Genomic DNA, 25,710 nt, shown 5'->3' on the forward strand with positions numbered 1-25,710 from the left:
TCTGTCCTTGTCTGCTGGTGACTACCATAAGGCAAAGCTCTGCAGCGCTGCCTACACAAAATGGTTACTCCAAGTAGTGTATATGGGCAGGGATTCCGTCGGGGGTTTTTCTGTTTCTTGCTCTTGGAAAGTGTGTACGACAGAATATGAAAGGTGGTAAGACTTTATAGTCCAGACTAAATCGCTGGACTTCAATGCTCTGATTTGATTACAGGTTCATTTTATGCTTTACTTCAGCAATTATAATTACATATTAAAAGAACGTTCAAAGGACCTGTTCAGTATTAGCAACGAGCTCTTATAAAAAGAAAAAAAAGATTTTTTTTTTTTTTTTTTTTTTACATCAGCCACAAATCAAGTATCTCTTCACTTGCTAAGAGCTGCAAACAGATCTGCTTTTAGACACTTCTTTTCATGTCTTAAGTTGTTTTTAAAACAGCTTTTGACTTCAGAGATGTCCCTTGAAAAGCCCGCCATCTAAATCATGCCCTTCATGGCAGCAAGCTCCCAAGAGAGAAATTTGTCGGTTCTATGCCACTAAAGCGGCGTGATTCTCTAGTACACATGTAGTTTCAGTCCATGAACACAAAACCCCCAAATCTGCTACACTTTAACAAGGACCCTTGCATAACCCTTGCATCGTTAGAAGAGCCCTTGCATAATGAGGCATTTCACAAGGGCAGTTTTCTTGGCCTTGAAACTCTTTGTGCCTGTAGTTCGTGAACTGGGAATCTTCTCCGGAACCATAGAAGCACACGCAAAATGAAACATTCAGAGACATCGGGTTGAAAATTTAAAAGGAAGAATCATCAATCCTGTTACGACTGAAAGGTTTGAACATTCAATCCCTGTAAGTCATAGTTACGTATGGGTTTAGAAGAGTTTATGTGACCCCAAGGCATTCACAAACATCTCATTTAAGCTTTAAAGTTTTGTGGATTTGAGCAAGGACCGTTCGTCACTTGCAGTTAAAGCACCTTCTCCCTTAGTTTAAGGGAGCACCAACAGTGATTCTGAAGATTATTCCCATTATCTAACTCACCATCCAAAAAGCTGACAGTCATTCGCTGCAGCTACAACTAACCTGCTCTAGGACAGCAGAGCCATAGTTAATTAAAACAAGTTAAGCTTGTCCGAGGAGGAGGTTCGGTGAAGATTCTGAGGCACAGAAATCGCCACTAGCCCCACAAATCTATCAAGAAGCGTGGGTTTCTCATTCGATCTCCAGCTAATCCCCACGCCGTATCACGTCACGGTTCTTACGTGTGCTGGTTAGCTTCCTGTCACATCTGCTACGGCTTTGCAACTGCACGTTGAATAATCCCAAATACAAAGCAGGTTAAGGATTCCATTAAGATTTAGTAATTGAAAAAGTGTTTACAATTAATGTGTCTGTAATTTTGCTGCCTCCAGAGAGATACAGAATTAATACGTAAATGATCGCCAGGCTGCATTTATCATGTATCAATGCTGAAAAGAGCAATGTGTCAAGAGAGGAGAACCGAGTTGCATATCAATATACCAAAAATATGTGAAAAGAATTGATTTCCCTCCACCCCACCCGCACTTCTACAATTCATAGGAACCCATCTATCTCAGTCTTGCACATCACAGTATCTTTGAGCTTGCATAAAGATAGAGCATCGCAGCCAAGCTGCAGCACTTAAAGAAGTATCTTAAGCCTCGGTGTTGATGTGATTTTGAAAACTACCTCTTAAGAGCTTTTGCTCCCATGCTGAACAATCTTCCCTGTATTCCTGGGGCTCTCTTTTGGGCTGTGGTTTTCCACAACTGATACGTTTGTGTCCATCGGGGTTTCTTTGTGACAAGGTGACTTTCCTTTTTTTCCTTGTAGAGTCTGACTTCAGAAGGAAAAGGAATAAGCACACCTGCAGCAGTAGCTAAGACTGCACTCATACAAAAGTATTCTTTAACCGCTTAAGTGCCGCCTGAAGAGGTAGGGAATCCTCCCCCGAATTACCTGGAACGTATTTAAATTCCTGCTACCAAACCTGAACGATGGCTGCAAATGTCAGAAAGGCCAACCGTTACGGTAACTGTTCGCATGACACCTGCGACTTGCTTGCACGCAGCAGCTTTCGTTGGGTTATTTCAAGAGTCTTTTAGGTTTTATATACCTTCGATTGCACCTTCTAGTCCCTAGAACTCACTGAAAACTTCACAAGTATTCCTGAGTATGCAAGGGGGAAAACAAAACAAAAACCAGCCCGTCAATTTTAAGGCAGACACGAGTTTTTTTGAAGGCCCCTCTCCTTGCCTGCCAGCAGCTGAGTTCGTGCCCCCTCAGCCGGAGCGCTGCGGTAAGCATCCGTGTCCCGTACTGCGAGGATTCCCTTGGCAGTTCTGCTGGCACGGGATGTGCCCCGCAGAGGCGGACATTGACGGTCTCTGTCTCGATAAAAACAGAGACGCCTTCCCTTGGAGATGCTGTCCCAGGAAACAACACGATACTGCGGTACCAGATAAAGATCTAAACCAGCGAGACCTTCATGGCACTGAGTAATATGAGGAATTACATACCTGGTAGTCTGCTCCCGTTTGTACGCCCCACTTGCCTTCTCTTTCCTCTACAGCACAGTATAACAAATGGATGTGTAGTTGTAGTTTGTGATCTACTGTTACGCCTCAGTAATACGCAGGCTGGTTTTTATTTTCTCCGTTTTCTTTTTTTTTTTTTTGTATGCCCATCTCTCTCTCTCTCATACATCCTCTCTAAAGGTTAGCAAAGCCTAAAAGCAATCACCTTTGAGATAGCCTAGGTAACCTGCCTGGTCTCCATCTACTACTCCGGAAGGTCACAGGTCTTTTCCAGGCAAAGCGCCATCCTAGCCAACCCCCCACAGTACTGCAGCTACCCAGCGAGATGTCACACTCAGCTTCCGTGTTCAGGGAACTCAACCCTACTGTGCGTGCTTCCATCCTGAACCCAAGAAAGCGCACACACAGACAGAGCGTTAGTCTGTGGAAAACCGGAAAATGTGAAAACTGGAAAAGTCGACATATTTTTCTTTCTTCCTTTCAAAAAAAAAAAAAAATCAAGTACAGGCTCTAGTCTGCAATGACTACTTATCAGGGTTTCACAACTGTTCTTCAAAATTATTTATTCAACCATAACCTTATTTATTACATGAACAACCTAAAAGTTGTGAGAAAAGATGAAGATGGGATAGGAGCCATCAACCCACTGCAGTGTTGGCCTGTTTAGGAAAAAAAGATCACGGGGTAAAATTCCACTGAGAGACAGGGTCCTCGACTGGAAAAAGCGTCTCAAACGGACCCTTACAGAAACCTGGGGGAGTGGAAGAAGAACTTTCCCTTTGCAAGCGCAAGGCAAAAAGAGCCACTACGTGCACTTGAACCAAGGGAAATCCCCCTCCCTTTCAGAAAGGGATACGAAATATCAGGCAGCGTTGGCTTCAGAAGGGGATTTGGACGTGACAGCTGTCTGCGCTCTGTGGGGCCGCCACAAGAGTCACACCTGAGGGGCAGGCTGCAAAGGGAGTCATCTCAGGAGAACTACCAGTGCAAAAAGGGGCCCAACGAAAGGATGACTCCGTCAGACGAGAAAGCCCGGACAAGGCAACGCCAGACACTTGACTCCGGGAGTCAAGGGAGAATTGGTACTCCAAAAACTACAACTCCACTAGACCCAGAGTCAGCTGTACAATACTCAATGTCTTGGGAGAAGTGCCTTTCACAAAGCAGCTGCAAGGAATTAATCGGGGCCTTCTCGAAAGTGCATGCATTTTGTTTTGTTACCTGCGGGCAGGCATAGCAAGTTCCCTGCCTTCCTCCAAAGTGCTGCGTAAGCAGGTCACTGCAACCTAAGTTTGCGTTGCGTTAAGATAACGGTGATTGTGTTGTATTAAGATAACTTGTTTTGACATTCAGCAGTGGTGTTCCACTTGGCTAGACCATCACGCCTACAGGTGCCAGATAAAGACAAGGACAAGTTGTAAATGTCACCCTTTGTACTTTGTTGTGTCCAGTTCGGTTGCAATCAACTCACGGTGGGATTTAGAGCATAGATAAAAGCAGGAGTGTTTTGCTTTGGAAGTTAAGGGGAGGGTGGGTTGGGGGCAAAGGATTTTAACTTGAGGAATTTCTTACTTGTTCCATTCCAGATGTCGTCGGTTCATCTCATGCTCTCCTAATTTGCTGGCATATAGGCTTTGCTTCCCAGTAAAGGGCATATTGTGTTGGTAACAAACATGTATGCAGCAGCCTCTACAAAACGTCTCCCCTTTAAAGCTGTCACACTAAATACTGGGCTGCAGGATCCCCCTCCCAATACCCACGAACCACCCAGGATCAATGATTACTTCTTTCCTCCCTCTTAGGAGGCGATAACTGCTTCAGTCTGGAATCTCCAGAAGGACGTTCGTTGCACTGAGCACACAAAGTGCAAGAGCCTCTCCTGGAAATGATCCTCACCTAAAGCAGAACAAGGTTATATCCAACGAAACCATTTCATGATGGTGTGACGGAAAGCATTCTACAGAGCAAAAGCAGACACTCAGTTCTCTTGATGAAGCCATGCCAGTACCAACACCACCCCTTGAACTAGACTGGGACTTGAACTCCTGAATAGAGGTGTCAGTCCTCCAAGTCCGAAATAGGTATCTGGTTTCTCTCCTTTTTTTACTATCAAAAATGTTTGCTATAAAAGAGATGGCCTCTGAGGTGAGCAATAGCTCCTGGAGTTACTAGAATGTTTCTTTTCTACTCTATAGGAGAAGTGTATTTTGCTTTTGCCATGCTCCCGGAATTAAGTGGAAGAGTAGGGCAAGGTGGAAATCTGAGCGCTAAAACTCACAGGGTACAACTCGGTCCTCACGTCACGGAGGTGACCAAATTGCACTTTAGATAGAAGCTTGACATCCTGTACTTGAAAGACTGCAGTAAAAGGCTGACTGCCTGCTGTACAGAGGACGTGGGAACAGTGCCACGGAGCTCCACGGCAGCAGGCAGCAGCAGAGGGATGGCTGCTTTTTCCTCTTACGCTCTTGTTGCTTAACAACGTGCCTGGGAGAAAGGCACAGCTTCATGCAACTGAAGCTGGGAGAATAGCCTCAAATATGGATGAAAGCTGGATCTTTTCTTAGAAGCTCAGGAGTAATTCCCTCAAGAACAGGTCACCCAGGAATCCCTCACCACGTATAAATAACAATCACATCTGTTAGGGCAATAAGGTCACCTTTCATGGCGTGTCAGTCACTGACTGAACCCCTTCAAGAACACCGGACAGCTCTGTCACCCTGCTACCCACACGGTATTACGCAGCCTGCAGACATCCTGGAGAGCAGCCATCCCTCCTTCAGCATCCTGTCAGTGTCGCGGCAACAATCAAGGGCAAGAGAAGGGGCACGAAGGGAAAGAGAAGTCACAACGCAAGAAAGGCTGTGAGTTTTGTGTGAATTTATCTCGCACAGTGGGCTATAGGGTCTGAAGCAAATGAATATATCCTGTACGTGGAGATGTAATCTGTCCGTTTGTTGACAGGCTTTGTTCCTTCTTGTTTCTCTTTGCAGTACTCCAGAAAAATTTACCAGAATCAAAGAAGCTAAAGACAAGGCAAGATTTCTAGTGCTTGACCTTAGATGCAATAACACTGAAGGACCGGCAGCCCACCAGTCTGGTGAGCTTCACCAGCCCCCGTAACGGCCTAGGTCTTACAGCTGGGGCACCAGGACAAAGAAGAGAGCCCGCTTTGCTAACACCAGACTTCCCTGGAGCCCCTCTTGGGAGCGATCTGCATTGGACACTCCGTTGTCCGCCCATTTCTGCCTCTCAAAAGGGAAATCTGTTTAACAGATCCGGACTGTAATGAAAAGTAAAGCTTTCTCCCGTGTTGGCAGGCTAAAAGACCTACGCTACCAACACCCACGCAGACAAGTCCTCCTGGGACACCATATCAATTTATTTCCGACACCGGGACCACGCAAAGCGCCCGGCGCGCTTTCCAGCCACGCGCCGCTCTGACACGAAACGGCAGCAAACGTGTCCTCGCAAGCCCTGAGAGAAACGGGATGGAGAGAAGCACTGCCAGAGAAGCGGTGAGGAAAGTTGTTTCGTTCCCAGCCAAGTGACTCAGAGGAACCAAAGGACAGAGGCATTTGTTGCCAACTTACAGCAGCACGTAGGCGTGCGTGGCCTGGGCATGCTCCCACCTGTACCGCAAGAAGTTATCCCGTCTCCTGTGCCGACAGGCTTATACACCCGCAGGGTGAAGACTCCCAAAGACAAGGACTCAAGGAAAAACAGTCCATTCATATCAAACCGAAGGGGCCGCGCAAAACACCTGAGAGGGACTAAAAAAAAAAAAAAAGGAGAAGCCAGACATCATACATAAATCTTTTCGTTCCCTCAAGTTAAATGAATTTGCGCGGGATCCTTTTAGCTACACAAATTATGGTTTGCGTTACACCAGGTACATCTTTTCAACAGACATCAGCAAAGAGGCACGGCTGGGGAACAAGAGAATACACGAATGCCATGTCAAAAATTGCCCGTTTTTCATGAAACAAGTCATACTTCTCCATGTCCTGATAGTCCATGAATTTATAAAGCCTTTTAAAAATAACAAGGTCTGGACTACATATAGAGTCAGAAAAGAGGTTAAGACACGCACTTTCGGCAAAATAAACCCACTCAGGAAATAATCTCCAGGTCAAGCAGAAGTTCATAAATGATTTTGATGTAATTAGTCATTCGCAGGGGCTGAAAAAAGCAATTCTTACCATCAGACTTCCTAGCATAGCCAAGTCATGTTAAATCATTTGCAGCAATGAAGTGAACAACTTGGATTTCCTCCCTGTATTGCCTCCAGGCTACGTACACCGGAAAAGACTGGCTGAATATACAGGTAATAAAGTTTCCTATAAGATGTCCCATGCCACACCTTAAGTTCTGAGGCACAGATTCAGCAGCGAGTGCCGACTGTCCTACCGTCGCTAAGTGATCTTAAGAGAAAACCTTCCACTCTCTTCCATGAGCTTCCAGGTAGACCCTAAAAGCCAAATACAAAACGCTGCTCTGCTTCAGTAAGCCTCCAGCTGTAACACTCCAGCCAAAGGCTCTCACGTGAATTCGGCTGAATCCGGCCCATGCTGCCATAGTACACATGGTAAATTCAGTGTGTTTTAGCAGGAGGAGCTGAGCGTAATCCCGGTTCAGAGCACTTGGAATGCCATTCACACACACCTACAAGAGGACGGAGAACTGTTGTTGTTTTTTGAGCTAGATGTTTGCAGGAAAGACTCAAATATGTTCTATGAAAGTGAGTTTCCTTAGGGAATCTGCAGTTAACTAACTGAATAACATGGAAAAGCTGAAATGGTTCTGGCTTTCCCTAGAAAATTCTGTGTATTCAACCACAAAGCAATTACTGGAAGACGAGGAGGGAACAGGTCACGGTTTTCAATGAAAACGAAACAAAGCAAACCTGCAAAAGTGAACCAGACTTTCTTTGTTGCATTTTTAGCATATAAAACAATACTTTTAACCTTTTGTTTTTAAATCAGTCATTACAGGTTCTTGTTGTTCACAGCAGGGATTTATTCCTCATTTCCAAAAAGGCGGAAGGTTCAGCTGCCACCCACCATCCTAACAGCAACTCCGCTACCGCTGCGGGCAAACGTGCTCAGCGGATCCACAAGTGCAAGCTGCATCTTCCACATCGGGTGTATTTCTTGATCAATAAGGGTTATCCATAAGCTCAAGTCATTACAGACAGGCCAATCGCAATATTTACAGTCCGTGCTAGATGCCTTATAGACAACACAGGCTGTTTCCGTACGCATCACCCAACCTCCAGACCAGCTGGGTTCTTTTTTTTTTTTTTTTAAAATACAAAATGAAACTCCCCATGGAGGAGATTTTTCAAGGGCAATCTGTGACTGCCTCAGTTTTAGAATCTTGACAGAGTAAAGAGTTAAAAGAACTAGGATTTTTTTTTTTTTAATATATATGTACATACACACATAAATCCATCTCTTTATTCACTTTCCTCTTTTGACACAACTATTTACAGGAAGGCAGTGAAGAACTGCACAAGCGACCCCTCACTCTCTAATGATCATCTTTTATGTTGTTCTTCCCTTTCCTTGGAAAGCCAAAATAGCACGTGAGGTAAGACAGGACTTACGAGCCTTTACTGAACAGAGGAAGCGGCAGGCTCAGTCCTATGAAGACAGAGCTAAATTAGATATGGATCAAGCTTTCACAAGCAGCAAAACCATCATACTCCTGCTCAATGGAGCAGTAAATCTACGCAGGGAGACCTCAGGAGCGAAACATAGACCCAGAGTATTAAAGGGCCCAGTTACAACAGACCATCCCTCCAGCGTATGATCTAAACCTCATTTTTCTTGGCTGAGCAGGTAAATGGTTTGAATAACGAGGGTTCAATAACCTCTAGGTTAAAGAGACACTCTTACTGTGTGGCTTTCCGGGGAGATGGATCCACAGAAGTTACAGAAACATTAATAACTTGCAACTTACCCCATTATCAAGTTTCCAACTTGTTTTTCTTCCCCGTCCCTCCCCCCCTTTCTTTTTCATGTTTTTGGTTTTATTTAGCCGAGAAACTTCCTAGGGCTCCATCTTCACGTATTTACGATACTGCAAATGATGTCTCAGTTACCAGCAAAGACCGCTTTCCCAGAAACATGGTAAATTACAAAAGTTTGTCCTTTACATGCTAACATATTTGCAGTTCTTAAAAGCACGCTACTTCTCACTGCTATTTCCAGTCCTCCTCCGGCCAGCTCATGCCCCAGCTGACCAGCAAAAAAAAAAAAAAAGCTGCAACATCAGAAAATTTAGCAGAGATTCTCAGCCAGTGTGAATCGGGATAATTACGTTGCCTTCAGCAGAACCAGATTACACAAGCTGGGACTGTCACACTTCATAACTAGTATGCATTTCTTTGGAATATAATTGGATCACTTCTGTAAATGTAAACCAACCGCTCAGCCAGGTACGTCCTCTTCACGGGGTCATAAAAGAGCACAGCCTAACGCACTGAAAGAGAGGTCAAGGCAACCCGCCGAGATGCCTCGCTCCTCCGAGGCAGGGGGGAAAGTGCTGGAAACCTGTTCTTGCCGCCACCAAACAGCTCTGCACGCTAGATGAGAGAGATGGGAGCTGGGGAACTGCTGGTGCCCTACGGACCAGATGAGCCAGCGGTGCACACGCACCAGGACTGTGCTGAGGTTAGCTGCCTGCAACAGGCTCCCCAGCATCAGAAAAGGATCCCATTGCCTAAGGAACTCATCAGGTCATTTGGGTCTGCAACAGAGAGAAACACCGGGAACGAGGAGGGGGAAATCACCAACTCATGTTTCATAACTGTTGCTGTATCACGTCTTCTCCAGGCAGGACACCCCAGTACCAAACCAAGACATTTTCAAAAAAACATGATCACATAAAGTCTAGCCAGCCTCCTCTCATAGTATTTCCATCTAAAAACATGAACATAAAAGATGTTTTCTTTATAAAAGAGTTTATACAGTTCCAACATGCCTCTTACTCAGCACATCCTGGTACTTGGAGTTACTTACAGGGAAAATAACTCCAAGTATCACACCACAGCAGCTCAGATTTTTTTGTCAAGACAAACCTTCTTACTACTTGGGAAGAAGCTGAGTTCTTCCAGGTGCATGAACTTCCTATGAACATGACTCTTTTTAGCATGAATGCTCAGGATTTGACAAGAATAATACTCTCCAAGTATAAAGAAAAGAGATCATTGAATCCCACACATGTACTACTCACATCACCAAAACACCGTTGACTGAACTTCAAGAAAGAAAATTAAAGCATTGATACAATCGTGAAGAAACCAACCCAGGCGAAAGGAGGGTTCAGAAATTCTGCTCTCATTAGTAAGAACAGAAACAAAACAGCTAAGCTCTGGGCACACATGTTTGCACTTTGTTGACCTAGTTTGAGAATGATCATCAATGACTGAAACCTATGGGGAACGCACACCCGCCTCAGACACAGAGACCTTCCCCTAAAATTGGTGAACGTCATCAAAAAGAAATATCCAGTAAAAACTAACTCACCTCTCCGCTGCATAACACACAGAGCAAAAGGGCTCCAAGAGTGCAACTGCCCGGGCATTTCAAGAGTGGACTGAGCATCCCCCACCAACCCTCCCCACCTGATGGGAATTCACAACTCCACACCCTGAGGGCCATCAGCTGCTTTTAGCTCTATCCTGAGCTTGCAAGGCCGTTTCTAAGAAGTTCCAGAAACAGCTGGGTCCTCAATAGATGTAAAACTGAGCAGGTCAACGTGGTTTCCGTCCTTTGAAGGACAACGGGAACTCTTAACGAGGACCTCAGCTCTTCATCGGATCTCATTTCTAGTGTTTGCCACACTCTTTCTTTCCAGTTCAACACTGTACGTACATTTCTCTCCTGCAAATGAGAGAGTGTGTGCTGTAAACAGGCAGATTGCCATCCAAATCACGGCAAGTATTTTCAAAGAAAAGTGAAAAGTAGTTAACCATCCTGCTGAGCCTGGAAAAGGGCAATGGAGAAATTTAATTTAAAAGATTTTAAATGCAGCAGCAAAGTGCAGCTTCCAGAAATACTTAGGATGACACATTACACGTACATAATCTCTGAAACACATTTTTCTGGGCCAAAGAAGACCCTGCTGTACAAAGTCTCTGACATCGGTGTCTCAGCTGTTTCTGCAGCTCCACCTCAGGGAATACACCCCCACCTCCTTTATTTTTATAGCTTAGAGTAGCAAGGTTGTATCAAGGTGTTAGTCTGAAAATGAGAGGATCAATCTGCACCTCTCCCTGCTGCTTCTGGGGAAACGGAAGCAGGAATGCTCCGGCCGCTCCCCAGATTGCCCCCGCGGGGACGCTGCTCTGGCAGCCTCAACCCGGGATGCCGCTGAGCCCAGGGGGCCGGAGGGAGGAATCTGCAACCGGCAGACGTGAGGCAGCGCTCGCTCCCGAGAGCGTAAGGGAATCGGCTTTTTGGAAACAGCTGGATGAGAAAAGCTTTCTCCGAGCTGCTCCTATGCACTTAATGAGGATGACATACATAGAAATACGGTCCGTAACCTCCAGACCTCTTTTTTGCAAGTAGATTTCTCCGTTTCCTACGGGGCTTTTTAGTTAACAGTGTGACAGAGCTTACTTGTGTCTTCCTCAGCAGATGTGGTTTCACCTTAGATTTCAGATCTGCTGCTCTGATGACCATGCTCCCGTCTTCCCGCTCGGAATCCTTTTTCTTTTTGATACCGTCTCATGTGATAACGAGCAACCCTCATCGCCTTCCTGCAGTTTGGAACAAGGAGCATTGCCATTTTCTCTCTACAGAAAGAAAAAGGTCTGTCTTTGCCTCTTCCTTCAGACCGAACAGACGTATCCTTGCCCACCTACCTCTGTCACAAATACCTGTGGCTCTCTAAAGCCATTCTATCTCCAAAAATTTGTCATTTGTATCATGCTGATGCCTACAGCGTACTTTTAAAGAAGTCAGGAAAATAACTGTATTAACTGGAATTTTCCCCCTCGTTCTACAGTTTCAGAGTTGATTTTGTTTCAAGATGCGGAGACATTTTGATGGTAATTGTGAACGCTGCGAAAATATTGTAGGGGGTACTTCATTCAGCCTTTTCACCGTGACACCTCAGGAGCTGGGAGCAAGAGATAGCTTGTACAGCAAGGAGGGACGCAAAGAGATCAGCTTAACAGCTGAAGTTGGGGTTTTTCAGTCAACAGTGTGTTACGAAGGCATCATCTTCTGCGCAGCAATCACCTTTGAACAAATGTGTAAGTAGATGAGATCAGTATGCACGATAAAAAGCCCAGAGAGCATTTAAACTCCTTGTTTGAAGTGCGATAAGTTAAACACGTCTATTTGCCTGAATTTCAGGAGAAAAAAGAATCTCCAAGGTCCTTTCTTTGCAACAAGCTGGTGAGTTCATCACACTGAGCAAATAATGGCATGTCTAATTATTGTGGGAAGACTCCGAAGGGGCTAATGTTATATACGACAGCACAAGGGTTTTGATTAACCAGAAACCGTCTGGGAGAGTATAAAAGTAGCTCTTTCTCCTTAATTCTTTCTGCCTTTCACAGATGAACCAAGCTCACCCCAGGCCCCTGCCAAAATCTGACAGGATGAATTGGAGAACAATAATTTATGTCATTTTATTGGTGAGCCCTACTGTAATCAAAGCCCTGCCTAGAAGTTATCGGGACCTAGGTAAGGATATATCTCATCTTTTCACTCTATTCTTTTGTATAATACTGATGGCTGCAACTTAGCATGCGTGGTTATGTGGTAGCTCACTTTGCCACTGGTTATTTTCTTATGGATCAAAGGTATACAACAAAACTGTATAAATTTTTTTTGATCAGCCTTAGACGTGTTGCTTCTTTATGGCTTCAGAATCTATGTAGAGCACAGGATGGCCAGCGATTACTGAGAGGAAGCGTATCCAAGGGGAATTTAATCCACAGGGATGCGGTTGCGCCACTGATTTTAGGTACTCTGAAAACGGCTGAAGTAAAGCCTGCAGTTGTTCTAGCCTCCTTCCATAGCGCACGAGGAAGCGAGACAGAGAAGTCCCAAGAGGGATGCTACTTCCAGGTGGCTATGCAGAGTAGCTACGTTACGCTGTTGCTCTGCATTTTCCTTTGGAGGGGTCTTACGCTCTCTTCACTGACTACTGAAGGAGCCTACAATGACCACGCTTCTCACTGAGGTTAAGCGCCTAAAATGAGACAACTGAGAACCTCCAACAGCGTGCGGTTCAGATGCTTCTTTCACATTACATATTGTTACCATTAGTCAACTTTTTTTCCCTCTTTGGGACTTCCACATGCACTAAATGACCCAACAGTGTAAAACAGAAGCGATGTTTGTGTTACTTATCTCATGTTACCGTCTCAACTGACACCCCCGTGTTACTCAGACGGAGAAGCTGGCTTAATTCTTTCATGTGTTTGATCCTTTTACACTGATCTCAGCCCTACTGACACGAGGATGAGACATCTTGATTTGGGAACAGGCCCCTTCTTTTAAAATTAATCTCTCGGACTATTCGCTGACAAACAAGGAACTCAAGAAATTAGTGCATGTAGGTTTGCCCATTAATGAAGGCCCAGAGGCAAAGGGAAAATATTTGCGCAGGATCTTCATATAGCTTGGACACGTTTGTTTTCCTCTGGGCCAGTTCACAACATGGACAGAAGGATGCAGCCCTGTGAGTCTCTGAGGAGCCTTGCCTACCAATGTCCTCCTCCATTCATCCCATGTCTTCTGCACAGAACATCCTTCATCTGTAGCTAAAGAGCGGTCAAGCACACCTTTCATTAGCTAAGGCAAGGTTAAAAGGTGTTTTGTAGGGTGCTTACCTCATCATGTGAAGCGTATCATCAAAGTAGCTGAACGCCCTCCAGCTTTTAGGCAGGGAAATTACATTGGCCCTATTATATTGCAGGTCAGAAACAAATAGTTTCACATCCTCATGCTTAAGTCAAATAGGAAGTTAAATCTCATGCCTTCCCGCTCCCAGTGCTAGCACCCCAAGCACTGAATTATCTTTCTCCAAGACTCTAGTACCAAAAAAAAAAAAAAAAAAAAAAAAGGTATTTGGTCAAGCACTTAATAAACACTTTTTATTCAAATTATCTTGTTTTTCAGAGGACAAAACCAGCATTGGCCAACGTTTTTCTCAGCTGCAGGAGAATAATTTTAAAGCCATGTAAGTTGTCCAGGTAAAGCGTCTACTTGCAGATGTGCTGCCACTGAACATCCCTGTGTCATTCGGAAATGAACGTGTACCGTGAGTCAAACGCTCAGCCCTTCTGCCAGCCCGCGCCAGCTCAGCCCGGGGCGATACGGATCCTCTTACTGTCTCGCACGTAAAAGTTCTATGATTAGTTTTTAGGTAGCCAGCAACAGGTTTAACGCTGTGTGTTCTTCTCCTAGTGCCATGATCATGTTTGCTCAGTACGTGCAAGGAGGCACGTTTGGCAAAGCAGTTAAAATGGCCGAAGAGGTCACAGACCTCGCCAAAAGGTGTGCTGCTGCGGCCAGAGACAACCCGGATTGTCTGAAGCCTTTGGTAAGCACATTTATGCTTGTAACGTGGCAAACATTTTCAGAAGTGACTTGTAATTTCGGAGCCCTGGTACGCGTTTTTCCAAAGAGGCGTGAATGCGTGATTGAGACGCGACTTCCTTGTGCGTGCATGTTCGGCCCTATTGACTCTTTCGTTCTCCGGGCTCCAACCTATAAAGCATCTCAAGACAAGTGGAGGAAAACACAGCCCCTCTCCTCCCCCCACCCCAAATATCACAGCCTCTTTTGAAATCCTCAACCTGTATCTTTCTAAAAGATGTTCAGAAAGCTCTGCTTTTACGGCTGCTGCAACGAAATTCAGGAGAAGCCAAATCAGGTATTTCTAGCAAATGCGATGTTTACAGGCATTTGCTCCACTCCATTAACTCACAGCCCTGGTTTTCCACGGTGTCTGCTCCCACACACTTTTGGAGCTGGCAGATTGAATCGTGAAACATGAATGTCAGTCTGCGTCCCGGCTCCTTTCTGATTTGTTAGACACGCTGAAACAAACCCTGAATTAAAACAGTTCCCACCTGAGGCGTGACTGACAGCTGGACCTGAGCACCGCTACTTGATGAACAAAAAACAACACACTGCGCGTTGCACGAACCTGACTGTAATTAGAACACCTAGACGCTGCTATGCCGCAAGCCGCAGTATACAAATCAGTCATCTTGATTGTTATCAAGAAAAAGGGTCCGAATAATGTTAGGAGTTCAGAGTGTCTGAAAACCATTCCGCTTCGAAGTCAGTCTGTAGGTATCAGAGTTTGAGAAATCATCACTTACGGATTTCAGAGGTCAGTCTGACTTTCATTGCAGTCAAAGCAGGAGGTAATAAAGAAAGAAACTGTGAGTTTACATAAGTCGGGGCTTGTTGGCTTAAAGTAGCCTCCTCAGAGAGCTGAGAGAAGTAAAACAGAATCCTCACGCAAAGTAACTTTTTTCTAATTTTTCACAGGACAGGATTTTCCTCGATACAATATGCCAGGAGGAAAATCTTCCCGGGTTTACTGACTGCTGTGCTAAACAGGATCCGGAAAGAAATGACTGCTTCCTCTCCCTTAAAAATTCATCGAGAGGGTTCATTTCTCCTTTTGAAAGGCCAAATGCTGAAGCTGCCTGCAAAAATCATTCACAGCATCAACATCCATTAACAGCATAGTAAGTAAATAAACCATAGATTCGTTGCCTAGATATGACAGTTATGAGCCTGGAGACAGCCAATGCAGTATCAACCAAAAAGTTCAGTCTAAGATCCTCTGTAACCTCATACTCGTTTTTCTTCCCAATGCGAATTATTTGTGTAAGTCATCTAGCTGTCGTTGTCATTATGTGAAGCCTGTTCTCCACCTCCTGCTTTGGATAGAGGTCCAAATGACAAACCATCTGGCCTATTTTCCTGTAATCTATGCAAAGGACTCAGCTGAAACCAAGGGCCTCCCTTTAGTCCTTAAAAGCCAAGCAGAAGTTTTGCTGCCTCTAAGCCACAACCGGCAGGATTTGAGACTTCAATTTCCGGGACAACGTCAGCCCCATCAGAATCTTCCAAGACAAACACCACACTACACAGCTTGTCGTGATGACAAGGAAACAATCACTTTTAGTAGCTATCATTTTATTATACGGCAGATGCTGCAACAACACTGCTGCCCCTTGCGTGCAGGGACAGACTCGGAAACTAAAGACATTTTTCTCTCGGTTTTAGTTTTATCTATGAGGTTTCCAGCAGGCATCCTTTCCTCTATGCCCCAACAATCCTTTCTGTCGCTATCCGGTATGATGAGATGATGAAGAACTGCTGCGGAAGCGCTGAAGACCCCACTCATAACCTGGAGGCATGCTTTCGGAGACAGGTATGCCATCGCAGGGTTTTCGGTTATTAATGTGCAACCAGGGACCTTCCTACAGCTAAAGAAATACTGAAGCAGAGCTATCAGCCATTTCTTTTTCAGCATGTCAGCCTGATGCTAGAATTCGCCTTGTTAAGGACAGGCTGAAATCAGACTTCAATACTCTCTGGAATTATAGCTTGAATTCCTAAATGAAAGTGCCGTCTGTGGGGCGTTGGGCAGATGCAGCTTTACAGGGGGCCCAAGGCAGTCCCCACGCCCTGCGCTAGCATCGTTGCCCACCCCAACTCTGCTGCCCGCACGGGACTTGTCGTAAGGATGCCGAGAGAGGACGTGGTGCTACGTGTAGTGCAGAAGTCAGATTTTTTTTTTTCCTGTTGATAGCCCCATGACACATCGCCTGCTCGGCCGAGCGTTTGCACTGCAGAGACATGCCCCGCACGTAACCAGCGTCAGAAGTTCAGAGCAAACTACCTGTAACGGTGGAAGATGAGGATGAAGAGCCTGCCCTGGCTGAACGGCTGAATGCGCCTTTGGCGCAGCTTGGCTGGGCTGCGAGCGATGGCGTAGTTTAACATTCGCTCACAGTAATGCAAAGCCAGTCATGTAGCTCCCAGACGACGATTTCCTCCCCTATGCTAAAAACACTGAACTATTGCCTGAAAGGGTTCTGGTGTCTTTTCACAGAACGCTTACTGAATAAATGCTGGTGACTAAACAGCAAGCACAACAGTTAGTTCATATGGCAGCTTGGACAGCATTTTTCTTTCACTATTAAAAAAATCCCTCTTTAAAAAACCATCGCCGCACTAGTTTTAGCGTAAAGCCTTGTCTTTTCTTCCACTTTCACGGTCTGCATCTTCTTTCTACCAGGCACCAAAGGTGGTGAGGCCAGTAAAAGAAGATGGGCTGCGGCAGGAACACACCTGTGGAATCTTGAAGAAGTTTGGAGAAAGGACCTTAAAGGCTCTGTGAGTCTTCCCCATGTTGATCATTATTTTGAAATAAAGCGTGGATGTTGCATGTTAGCTGTGGGTGGCTCCACACCTGCGCACGGTACAGTGCCTCTGAATACCAGCCCTGTCCTTTCTGCGTGCAGGTCACTAGTAGCACCTCATAAGGAAGACAGATGAGGAACAGAAATTTATGCATGACAGCAGTCGCCGTTTCCTTACAAACTGCCATTAGCTTTCAAAATCTAAACCCAAAGTTTGAAACGAACGCACTTCTCCGTGACGAAAGTTAGAGCGATTGCGAGCAAAATACAACTCCCATCTCTCCACCATTTTTGACACAAGCTTGCTCCTGAAATTTCTTGCTCACCTCCCACATTTCTTTCCACTGTCTCACACTGGAATTCACCTAGGATCCTGAGATAACTCTGAACATCTCACCTATTGGCTTCAAGGGACATTTATTTGTTAACTCTAGTGGGAGCAGGGAGAGACCATTCCTGAGCAGTTTGGATACCCCCTCCACAGAAAAATGATGATAGCTATCACAGTCTCACACTGAGAATAAAAACAAATAACTGTTTTTCTTCGTTGTAGGAAACTTGCTCAGATAAGCCAAAAATTCCCTAAAGCTGATTTTGTTACTGTTAACAAACTTGTGATGGATATTGCTGAGATGCACAAGGACTGCTGTCGTGGAGACATGCTGGACTGTATGCATGATAGGGTAAAACTCATTTAAGATTTATATGTTTGTAGAAATTGAATGCATTTTTTTTTGTTTTCATATTTTTTTTTTTCCCTCCTGTGCTGTACCGATTGCTCTCCAAAACTGGAGTTTAACTCTTCAGTCTAAACACCTGGTTGATTTTCCTATTTGACTTTTCCCTGTGTGAAGTCATCAAGAAGGGCCGCAAGATCACTGTGTGACCCAAATGACCTAACGCTGTTTCAGCAGACTGGGTTGCAGCTCCCGGCTGTGCCACGTATTTTCTGTGCAACTTTTGGCAGCACACAGTATCCGCCCGCCCGCCGTTCTCTGCCTTCTTCTAACATACCCAACGCATTTTATCTCACCGCTTGTCTGTGGTGGCTAGCTAGACAGCGAACTTCTCAGTTTAAGTGGTTACCTAGTAGCATGGGTCAAATGCAAGCAAGGGACTGCAGCAAATAGATCAACAGGACTTCACTCTTCTTCCTTGTCCTGCCAGACGTCTGTTGCGCAGCTTCAGCCAACCACCTCTTCTCTTTGGGAGTCACCTTCTCTGTCTGTAAAATGGAGATAAACACACAGATCAAAAAAAAAAAAAAAAGGACCAAAATCCGGTAAAACTTCCTTCATTCCCTTTTTTGCTTTACAGGAAGAGATTCTACACTATGTCTGCACCAACCAAGACACCCTATCAAGTAAAATCAAGAAGTGCTGTGAAAAGCCTCTGTTACAAAGAAGTGAATGCATAGTTAACGCCGAAAACGATGACAAACCTGCAGACTTGTCCCCCCACATCAGGCAGTTTATAGAAGACGAAGGAATATGTGAACGTTTTGCCCAGGAAAAAGATACACACTTAGCCAGGTAACGTGGGTCTCCCTCTACTCTTCAATTTTGCTGTTTCAGTACTTGGGTCAAAAGATGACACTGGGGACGTTAAAGCCCAGCTCATCAGCCTCAGATTTGTCTGCTCTGTGAGCACGTAGGCATGCGATACTGTGCAAGTTGATCTTAGTAAACCACCGCTCAACCCTAGAAGGTGTGGAACGGGAACAAATGGAGAACAGGGCACGATGGCTATTTCAGAGACAAAACTGAAGAAACGCATGTGAAATTTAGGTACTATCAGTTCTGATCTCAGGCCCAAAACATAGCTTTGACCCGCGCTTAAGTGGGAATTCAAAACCACTTGTTTAAGTCAGACTCATGTCTCGATTCAGACAGGATTGGTCCATTTCTGTTCTAGCCGTCTTCCTCTGTGCAACGAAGCCCTGATCCTACCAGTAGTAAACTTGGGCAAGAATGCCACAGGCTGCAACAGGAACAGCATCGAGTCCCAAAGACAGAGAATTCGCTTCAAATAACATACATCACTTGTATTTATGAGAAGTGCAGCTAATCGATTGGGCGCGACTGCTTCAGCAGAGCTAATCTTTTCAGCGTCCACTGAGAAATGGGTCTGTTACCGGGAATTATTTCATTATCATTTAGATAGATAGGATTAAAAAAAAGAGCAAGACCCCAAGCCCCACAAAGCTCTAAGCTGTGCTCGACCCAAGGTAACACTGAGCTGGGACCGTTACACACGCAGGACTTGCTCAGGCAACGCTGTGCTCGGTCAGCCACGTTTTGTTCAGGTTCAGTCCCAGGCTGAGATGCTGTGAAATTCTCCCTGTTCCATCAGACAAAACCATCCCCAAAGCCCCGCTGCTGTCCTTGCCATCCCCGACCTCTTGAGGGCAGTTGTTTTGGCTTCTCTCTAATTCCTGCTGCTCCACATATTGCAGGTTTCTGTACGAATATTCCAGGAGACACCCTGAATTTTCCGCTCAAATGCTTTTAAGAATTGGTAAAGGATACGAGGACCTACTGACCGAGTGCTGCCAAACCGGTGCTCCAGACGGCTGCTGCAGCAGAGGGGTGGGTGCCGTCGGGCTTCACACAACCGACCGATGGACTCCAGCGTGTGACTACCTGACTGATTCTGGCTAAATAGCGAATACGCCTGCTCCGGGTCTAGAGCGAGTACCCGCAGCTCCCGTAATAAACCCAACAAATATTGCAAGGCCCGACTGATTCCCGTACAGAAAAAGCATCAACAGAGCTTTCGCAATCTTCAGTTGCGAAGCGATTTAACACGGATAGACAGAGATGCCGGGCAAAGGGACGGAGCTAACATTTCTGTGAGCCCTGCTCTCTTTCGGGCTCCCTAGCAGTTCCAAGTGCCCTCTTGTAAACGTTAAAGGAGCTTATGGTTATTGTCTCAGGTAAAGACATTGGCATTGTAAATATCTGAAGTTAGGAGCCACCCTGTGTCTCTGACCTGGCCTTCCACCAGCAAAATGAAATATTTCAAGGTGATTGAAGGTGGACATTTACCACATCCAGGCAGTTTACAGAGGTTTCAGACAGAGGAAGACTTTCTAATGCAATTACAAGCGGGTGGTATATATCAGGTGCGAGGTAGCTATAGATATGCAGGCCTTATCATGAGGCAGTAGGGCATTCTGCATTCCCCCTGATACAATGACTCCTCAAATGAACTTATTTTTTTCAGGAGGAAGAACTGAAGAAACATATTTATGAAACTGAAAGTGTCATGAAGACAAGCTGTGACATTTACAAGGAGAAAGGAGATTACTATTTCCAAAACGAGTATTACTTTTTCATCTGCTTACGTTATTCCTGTACCAGCTGGGCACAGCCCGGGCTGGAGCAAAGCCACACATGTCAAAAAAGCTAGGCTAAAAGACACCGCTTGAATATTTGGACCAATATATTAACAGCTTCTAGGATTTTTTTTTTTTCCCCTCTTTGCCAAGACAATGTTCTGGCCTCTCGTGAGTTCTCTCCTTAACCCAACTCATGACGCAGCAAAGTGATAACTCGCTCAATCTCCCGTCCACGTTTCCTATGATGTTCTCGCTTTATAGCTGCATTTTGAGCTGTGAGCTGTCACTTAAGAGTCATAAATTTGGCCAAAAGACAGTCGCTGTGTCTTTTGCAAAGGACTTTGCTCTATCCAGCTCCTGCAGCAATGTAAACATTAACAACTGTAACAAAAATCTAACTACAGTAGACAGAGCGAAACAGGACTAGCTCAACCATATGCCGTGCTTAAATGCAACGTGCAGGCACAAGCCTCCCGCAGGAACTTTGGCCCTGATTTGCAACGTTAATAAGCACATGCCTAACTTAAAGTATGTAAGCAACCTCGATGAAACCTCAAAACTGCTTGCATACTTGAAGTTAGGCTTCAGCTAGCCTTCTCCGGGGAGATATACTGGGCTTTTTGCACTCCCGTGCACGTTTGATCTTTAGAATACCTTTGGAACTAGAGGTTTCCATCAAACCTGGTGGGCTGCTTTTGCCTATTGTATCAGTTGTTAAGGTTTTCCTGGCCATGACGGTTAATAAGCACAGGTTTTTAAAAAGAAAACACAAGTGAACTTTTTTGAGCTTATCTTCTGACCTCATCTAGTCTGCCAAGAAGTCACTCGCGTTCAATTTTGCTCTTAGTCAAGCTCCCTACACTCCCAGGGAAATGAGTAACACAGGAAAAACATATGTACCATCTGGCACGAGGGCCCACCAACATGTAACTGGCAACACTATCGTTAATTTTACTGGTTTAACCTGGTAAGAGACCAGTCAGAAAAAGGAGAGAGCTCAAACAAACAGAGCACGCTTACACTTGCCTACGTGAGTTTATGAACACCAGGCTTAGTCCTGCCCTTGTACTGATGAGCGTTCTGTGGGGTTTGGCTGGAGCTTCACACACGCGAAGGCAGTGGCTTGCTCGCTGCTGCCTGGTGGAACAAAAACACCAATATTAAAGAAATTATCATTTCAGGCTGCTCATGAGCTTCACCAAGAAGATGCCTCAGCTGACATCCGCAGAGCTGATAAAATTCACCAAGCAAATGACTACAATCGGCTCCAAATGCTGCCAGTTAAGCCAGGACAAGCTACTGCCTTGTGCCGAGGAAAACGTGAGTGTTTTTCTGCCGTATCTTGGTCCTACTTCTTCTTGAAACTCTGCCACAAATTCTGCTGCCAGCAGGGTCGAAGAGCTTGCAGTAAAGGTAAACAAGAAGAGTGTTCACTGAGGTGCTGAGCTGGCCTGAAGACGTACTTCCACGCCTGAAGTAAGCATAACTCAGCATCACTGAAGTTAATGCTTGAATTAAACTACAGGAGGATCAGGAAATTGTCAGGCTAGCGCTAGGCAGTTAACAGTCACGCAGTGCAGGCAGTCCGACCCCGTTCCCTCTGAAGCTAACGATCTCTTGTCCGAGTTCATCCTTTCTAGATGCCCAAAGCTGTAGGGCTCTATGAAAAGGATCAGTTTTGTATAGCTCTTCTGTAAGAATTCTCCAGGCCCGTAAGCCAAAGTGCTTAAAAAGCTTCAGCCTGTCCTCCAGCCACCCATTTGTACATCACATTCGCAAGAACAGCCGAACATACCTACAAAAAGCCTGCTGCTGAAACAAATCAAACGCAAGCGTGCTTTTATGAAGAAATCGCATCACTTCTATGCGCAAAGGACAGTCCCTAACACTGCATATACATATTTATTCTGAAAAATCTGAGCCGTTTTTACCCTGACAAAAGTGAGCATTCAGTAGAAATCTAAACTGTTATCTACCTTACAAACAAGGTTTAATTTAAAATTCTCAGTTATTTTTTATAACTTCACTAAGAGCAGCATGTATTCCAGGGGTTTTTGAAAAAGAAAAAAAATAACGTAAAATTGTTTTTTTCACTTCTCTTGGTAAAGCTGGATCTCGTGCTTGGAGAAATATGTAGAAGACACCTGACCGATCCTATAAACGCGGGAGTTTGCCACTGCTGCAGTAGCTCCTATGCTCTCAGGAGGCCATGCATGGGGAAACTAGAAATTGATGAGAATTATGTGCCCTTATCGTTGACTCCTGGTCTGTTCACTTTCCACGAAGACTTGTGTACGACTGAAGAGGAGAAGTTACAGCACAAGAAGCAGGAGTAAGACATGCCTGTTTTACTCTGTTACCCCTCTGTTTCTTATTCTTATCCTGGCAATGCTCACCTTTCCCTTGTCCGCTGTCTGGCCTTCTCGTTCTGCAATACGCCATTGGAAAAACAGCCACACACCCCTCAACCCCTCTTCCCAGCTCCTTTTTTTCCTCTCACACTAGTCCCAGTTTCTTCTGCTATCTGGTTCAACCTATGTTTACCTGCCTTTGATTAGAAGAAAGTCATTTTCAGAGGTGGGCAGCTGCACTGGCATACACCCCACCGGAATGGAAGCAATAGGCGTGCAAAGGTAGGTCTGACAAACATGCCCTCCCACCGTCCTTTATGGGAACTGCTCAAAGCACCGCAAGAAAAGATACCAGAAGAACAAGGAAGCTACTGCCTCAAGTACGGCATGGCCTTTACAGCTTAATGAGGGCTCATTTCCCAGAACGGGAAAGCCCATATATTTTTTCCTCATCCCACGCACTCCTTCAGCCTCTGAAAAGCTGTGGTGTTTGGTAGCCTCGGCCAGAGAAAACTTGTGTGCTGGCCTCCCCCTCCACTGTCACTGCAAGGGGAAAAAAATCCCAAACTCTTTGGCCGTTGTTGTGGTTTAACCCCAGCCGGCAACTCGGCACCACGCAGCCGCTTCCCCCTTCCCCCTGCCAGTGGGGTGGGGAGGAGGAAAGGAAAAAAAAAAAAAAAACTCGTGGGTTGAGATAAGAACAGCTTAATAACTAAAGTAAATATAATACTAACAATAGTAATAATGAAATATAATAATAATAATAGTAATGAAAAGGAATATAACTAAAAAAGGGGGGGGGGGGGGGGAGAAAAAAAACAGTGATGCACAACACAGTTGCTCACCACCCGCTGACCGATGCCAGAGCCACGATCCGCACCTCCCAGCCAACTCCCCCCGTTTATATACTGGGCACGACGTTCCATGGTATGGAATATCCCTTTAGCTAGTTGGGGTCAGCTGCCCCGGCCATGCTCCCTCCCAGCTCCTTGCTGGCAGAGCAGGGGAAACTGAAAAGTCCTTGGCTTAAGATAAGCACTACTTAGCAACAACTAAACCATCAGCGTGTTATCAACATCATTCTCACACTAAATCCAAAACACAGCCCTGTACCAGCTACTAAGAAGAGAGTTAACTCTGTCCCAGCCGAAACCAGGCCAGCCGTTAACTTGTGCTGTGGTGAACCCATACTGTCCTGGACCCTCTGGAGTGGCGCCCAACACATAAACCAACTGCACGGTTTATTCATGGATATTCGTGGTGCAGCAACTCCAAAAACGAGCACTGATGTTTTGTTTCACAGGAGAACGGGGCGCATCTTTGCTCCCTGCTGCAAATACGTATCTGGGTGGCGAATAAAAATGAGAAAGCTGTAGAAAGGAAGCGGGCAGTAACCAAGCAGGGACTTTGCAGGACTGTTTGTTTGAGAAGTGCTTCGTAATCCGTGTGCTTACCTCCCAGCTTCACAGGGCTTGCTTTGCTTTTCTTGCAGAATGCTCATCAACCTCATCAAATACAAGCCCCAGATCACACAGGAACAGCTGACCTCCGTCACGGCGGCCTTTACTGCCATGAGGGAACAGTGCTGCAAAGAAGAAAACCGTGAGGCGTGTTTTGTGAAAGAGGTACTGTTTCTGTTTTCACCCATACGTTCTGAATCAAAATGGAAACATGGAGCACAGGCGAGAGTGTAAATCTCTCCATTAAGCAGCAACAACAAAGCCTGGCTAGCCAGAATTCCTGCATTTACATTTCCAAAGACAACCTTTATGGCCTGCACAAGTAGATATGTGTACCAGTTGAATGATCACTAGAGAACTTACCTGATTAGTCTCGTGTTTATGTGCAGCAGTTGATAGACACGGAGCTCAGCTACATCTGTTGCTTCGGGGGAGTCACTGGGACTTGCCCTGTTGAAGGATACGGGCAAAGGTCTGTCCCTGGCTAACAGTTCTCAACTGGATTTCTCTTGAAAAGTTCCTCTGCAATAGGGAGAGAAAGGATATATCACATTTTAGGTCAAAGCATTTTCCCTGTTTATTCTCCCTACCTCTCTTTTCCTCTTCTCTTTCCTATGTTATTTTAGCTCACTGAACTTCATACTGCAGAGCTACTGTGGCTTCTCTTTACCCTCCAGTAAATCTGCTTTTGTCTGCTTCTCCTCTCTCTCCCATATATTCCTTAACTGACCTTTAACAAACCATCCATGACCCTTGAGCCTTGCTCTCTCTTTTCCCAAGTCTTTGCCTTGCTTTGCTTTAAATGATAAAACACAGAAAATTCTCTTTTATTAATCAGAAATTTCCACCTCTGAATACACCCAAACAGCATACCTGCAAAGAACCATTCTACTAACTCTTCCTAATAGAAGTGTATTTAGGTATTTTTCCAACAAATCCAAATCTTCTAAGGTAATCCGAGCTGAACACTAAAAGCAAAATGTATATTAAACATAGTGAAATATGTATATGCACTCTGAATATACAGCGTTTGTACACAACTTGCAAAGATTATAAAACATTACTTACTGCTGCCGGACTCATTTAACTTGTTCACAAGTACATCACCTTCCTGACTCTATTGCTCATAGATATTTTGCTTTTTTTCAGGGTCCAGAACTTATAAAAAGAAGTGAAAAAATGTTGTCAGCATAAAGAGCTTGCATAGCATATTGGAAGATACTTGCCGAATGATAGGAAGTCACACAAACTTAACAGCAAGCGTATCTTTTCTAAATGTTCATGAAGCATAAACAGGAGCGTATGATTTGTCATAGCAGAGAAAACTACGTTGTGGCTCTTTACTCACAAATCTAATGAAGCCATGACGGTTTACACCAGCTACAGTTCTGCCACTCTCCCATCTGCTGCTGTGAACAAGGTAAAAGAGGTGCCTCAGAATAAAACATCAAATTCCCGCATTGAATCTGCTGAGCTGTGGAACTGTAAGCCTGGTCTGCTCGCAGAGCTCAGCTTACCTGAAAATTAAACGTGCATATCCATTTTATTCAGATGGGGGAGAAACCTGTACGCGAACTTTGTATC

The 25,710-nt window shown here is 45.1% G+C and overlaps 1 protein-coding gene across 1 annotated transcript; it reads left to right on the top strand.

Annotated features, from left to right (window-relative positions):
* The first annotated feature begins 11,614 nt into the window (after positions 1-11,614).
* On the top strand, positions 11,615-25,320 carry LOC127015795 (alpha-fetoprotein-like). The gene is given in 17 exon segments (XM_050895957.1): positions 11,615-11,641; positions 11,643-11,666; positions 11,668-11,841; positions 12,134-12,260; positions 13,704-13,764; positions 13,992-14,127; positions 15,087-15,289; positions 15,834-15,981; positions 16,852-16,949; positions 17,529-17,658; positions 18,293-18,507; positions 19,431-19,563; positions 20,201-20,298; positions 21,497-21,635; positions 22,424-22,647; positions 24,159-24,291; positions 25,276-25,320. Coding segments are annotated over 17 exon segments (2,115 nt in total).
* The last annotated feature ends 390 nt before the right edge of the window (positions 25,321-25,710 follow it).

The sequence above is a fragment of the Gymnogyps californianus genome, chromosome 4 (assembly GCF_018139145.2).
Source record: "Gymnogyps californianus isolate 813 chromosome 4, ASM1813914v2, whole genome shotgun sequence".
Lineage (NCBI taxonomy): Eukaryota > Metazoa > Chordata > Aves > Accipitriformes > Cathartidae > Gymnogyps > Gymnogyps californianus.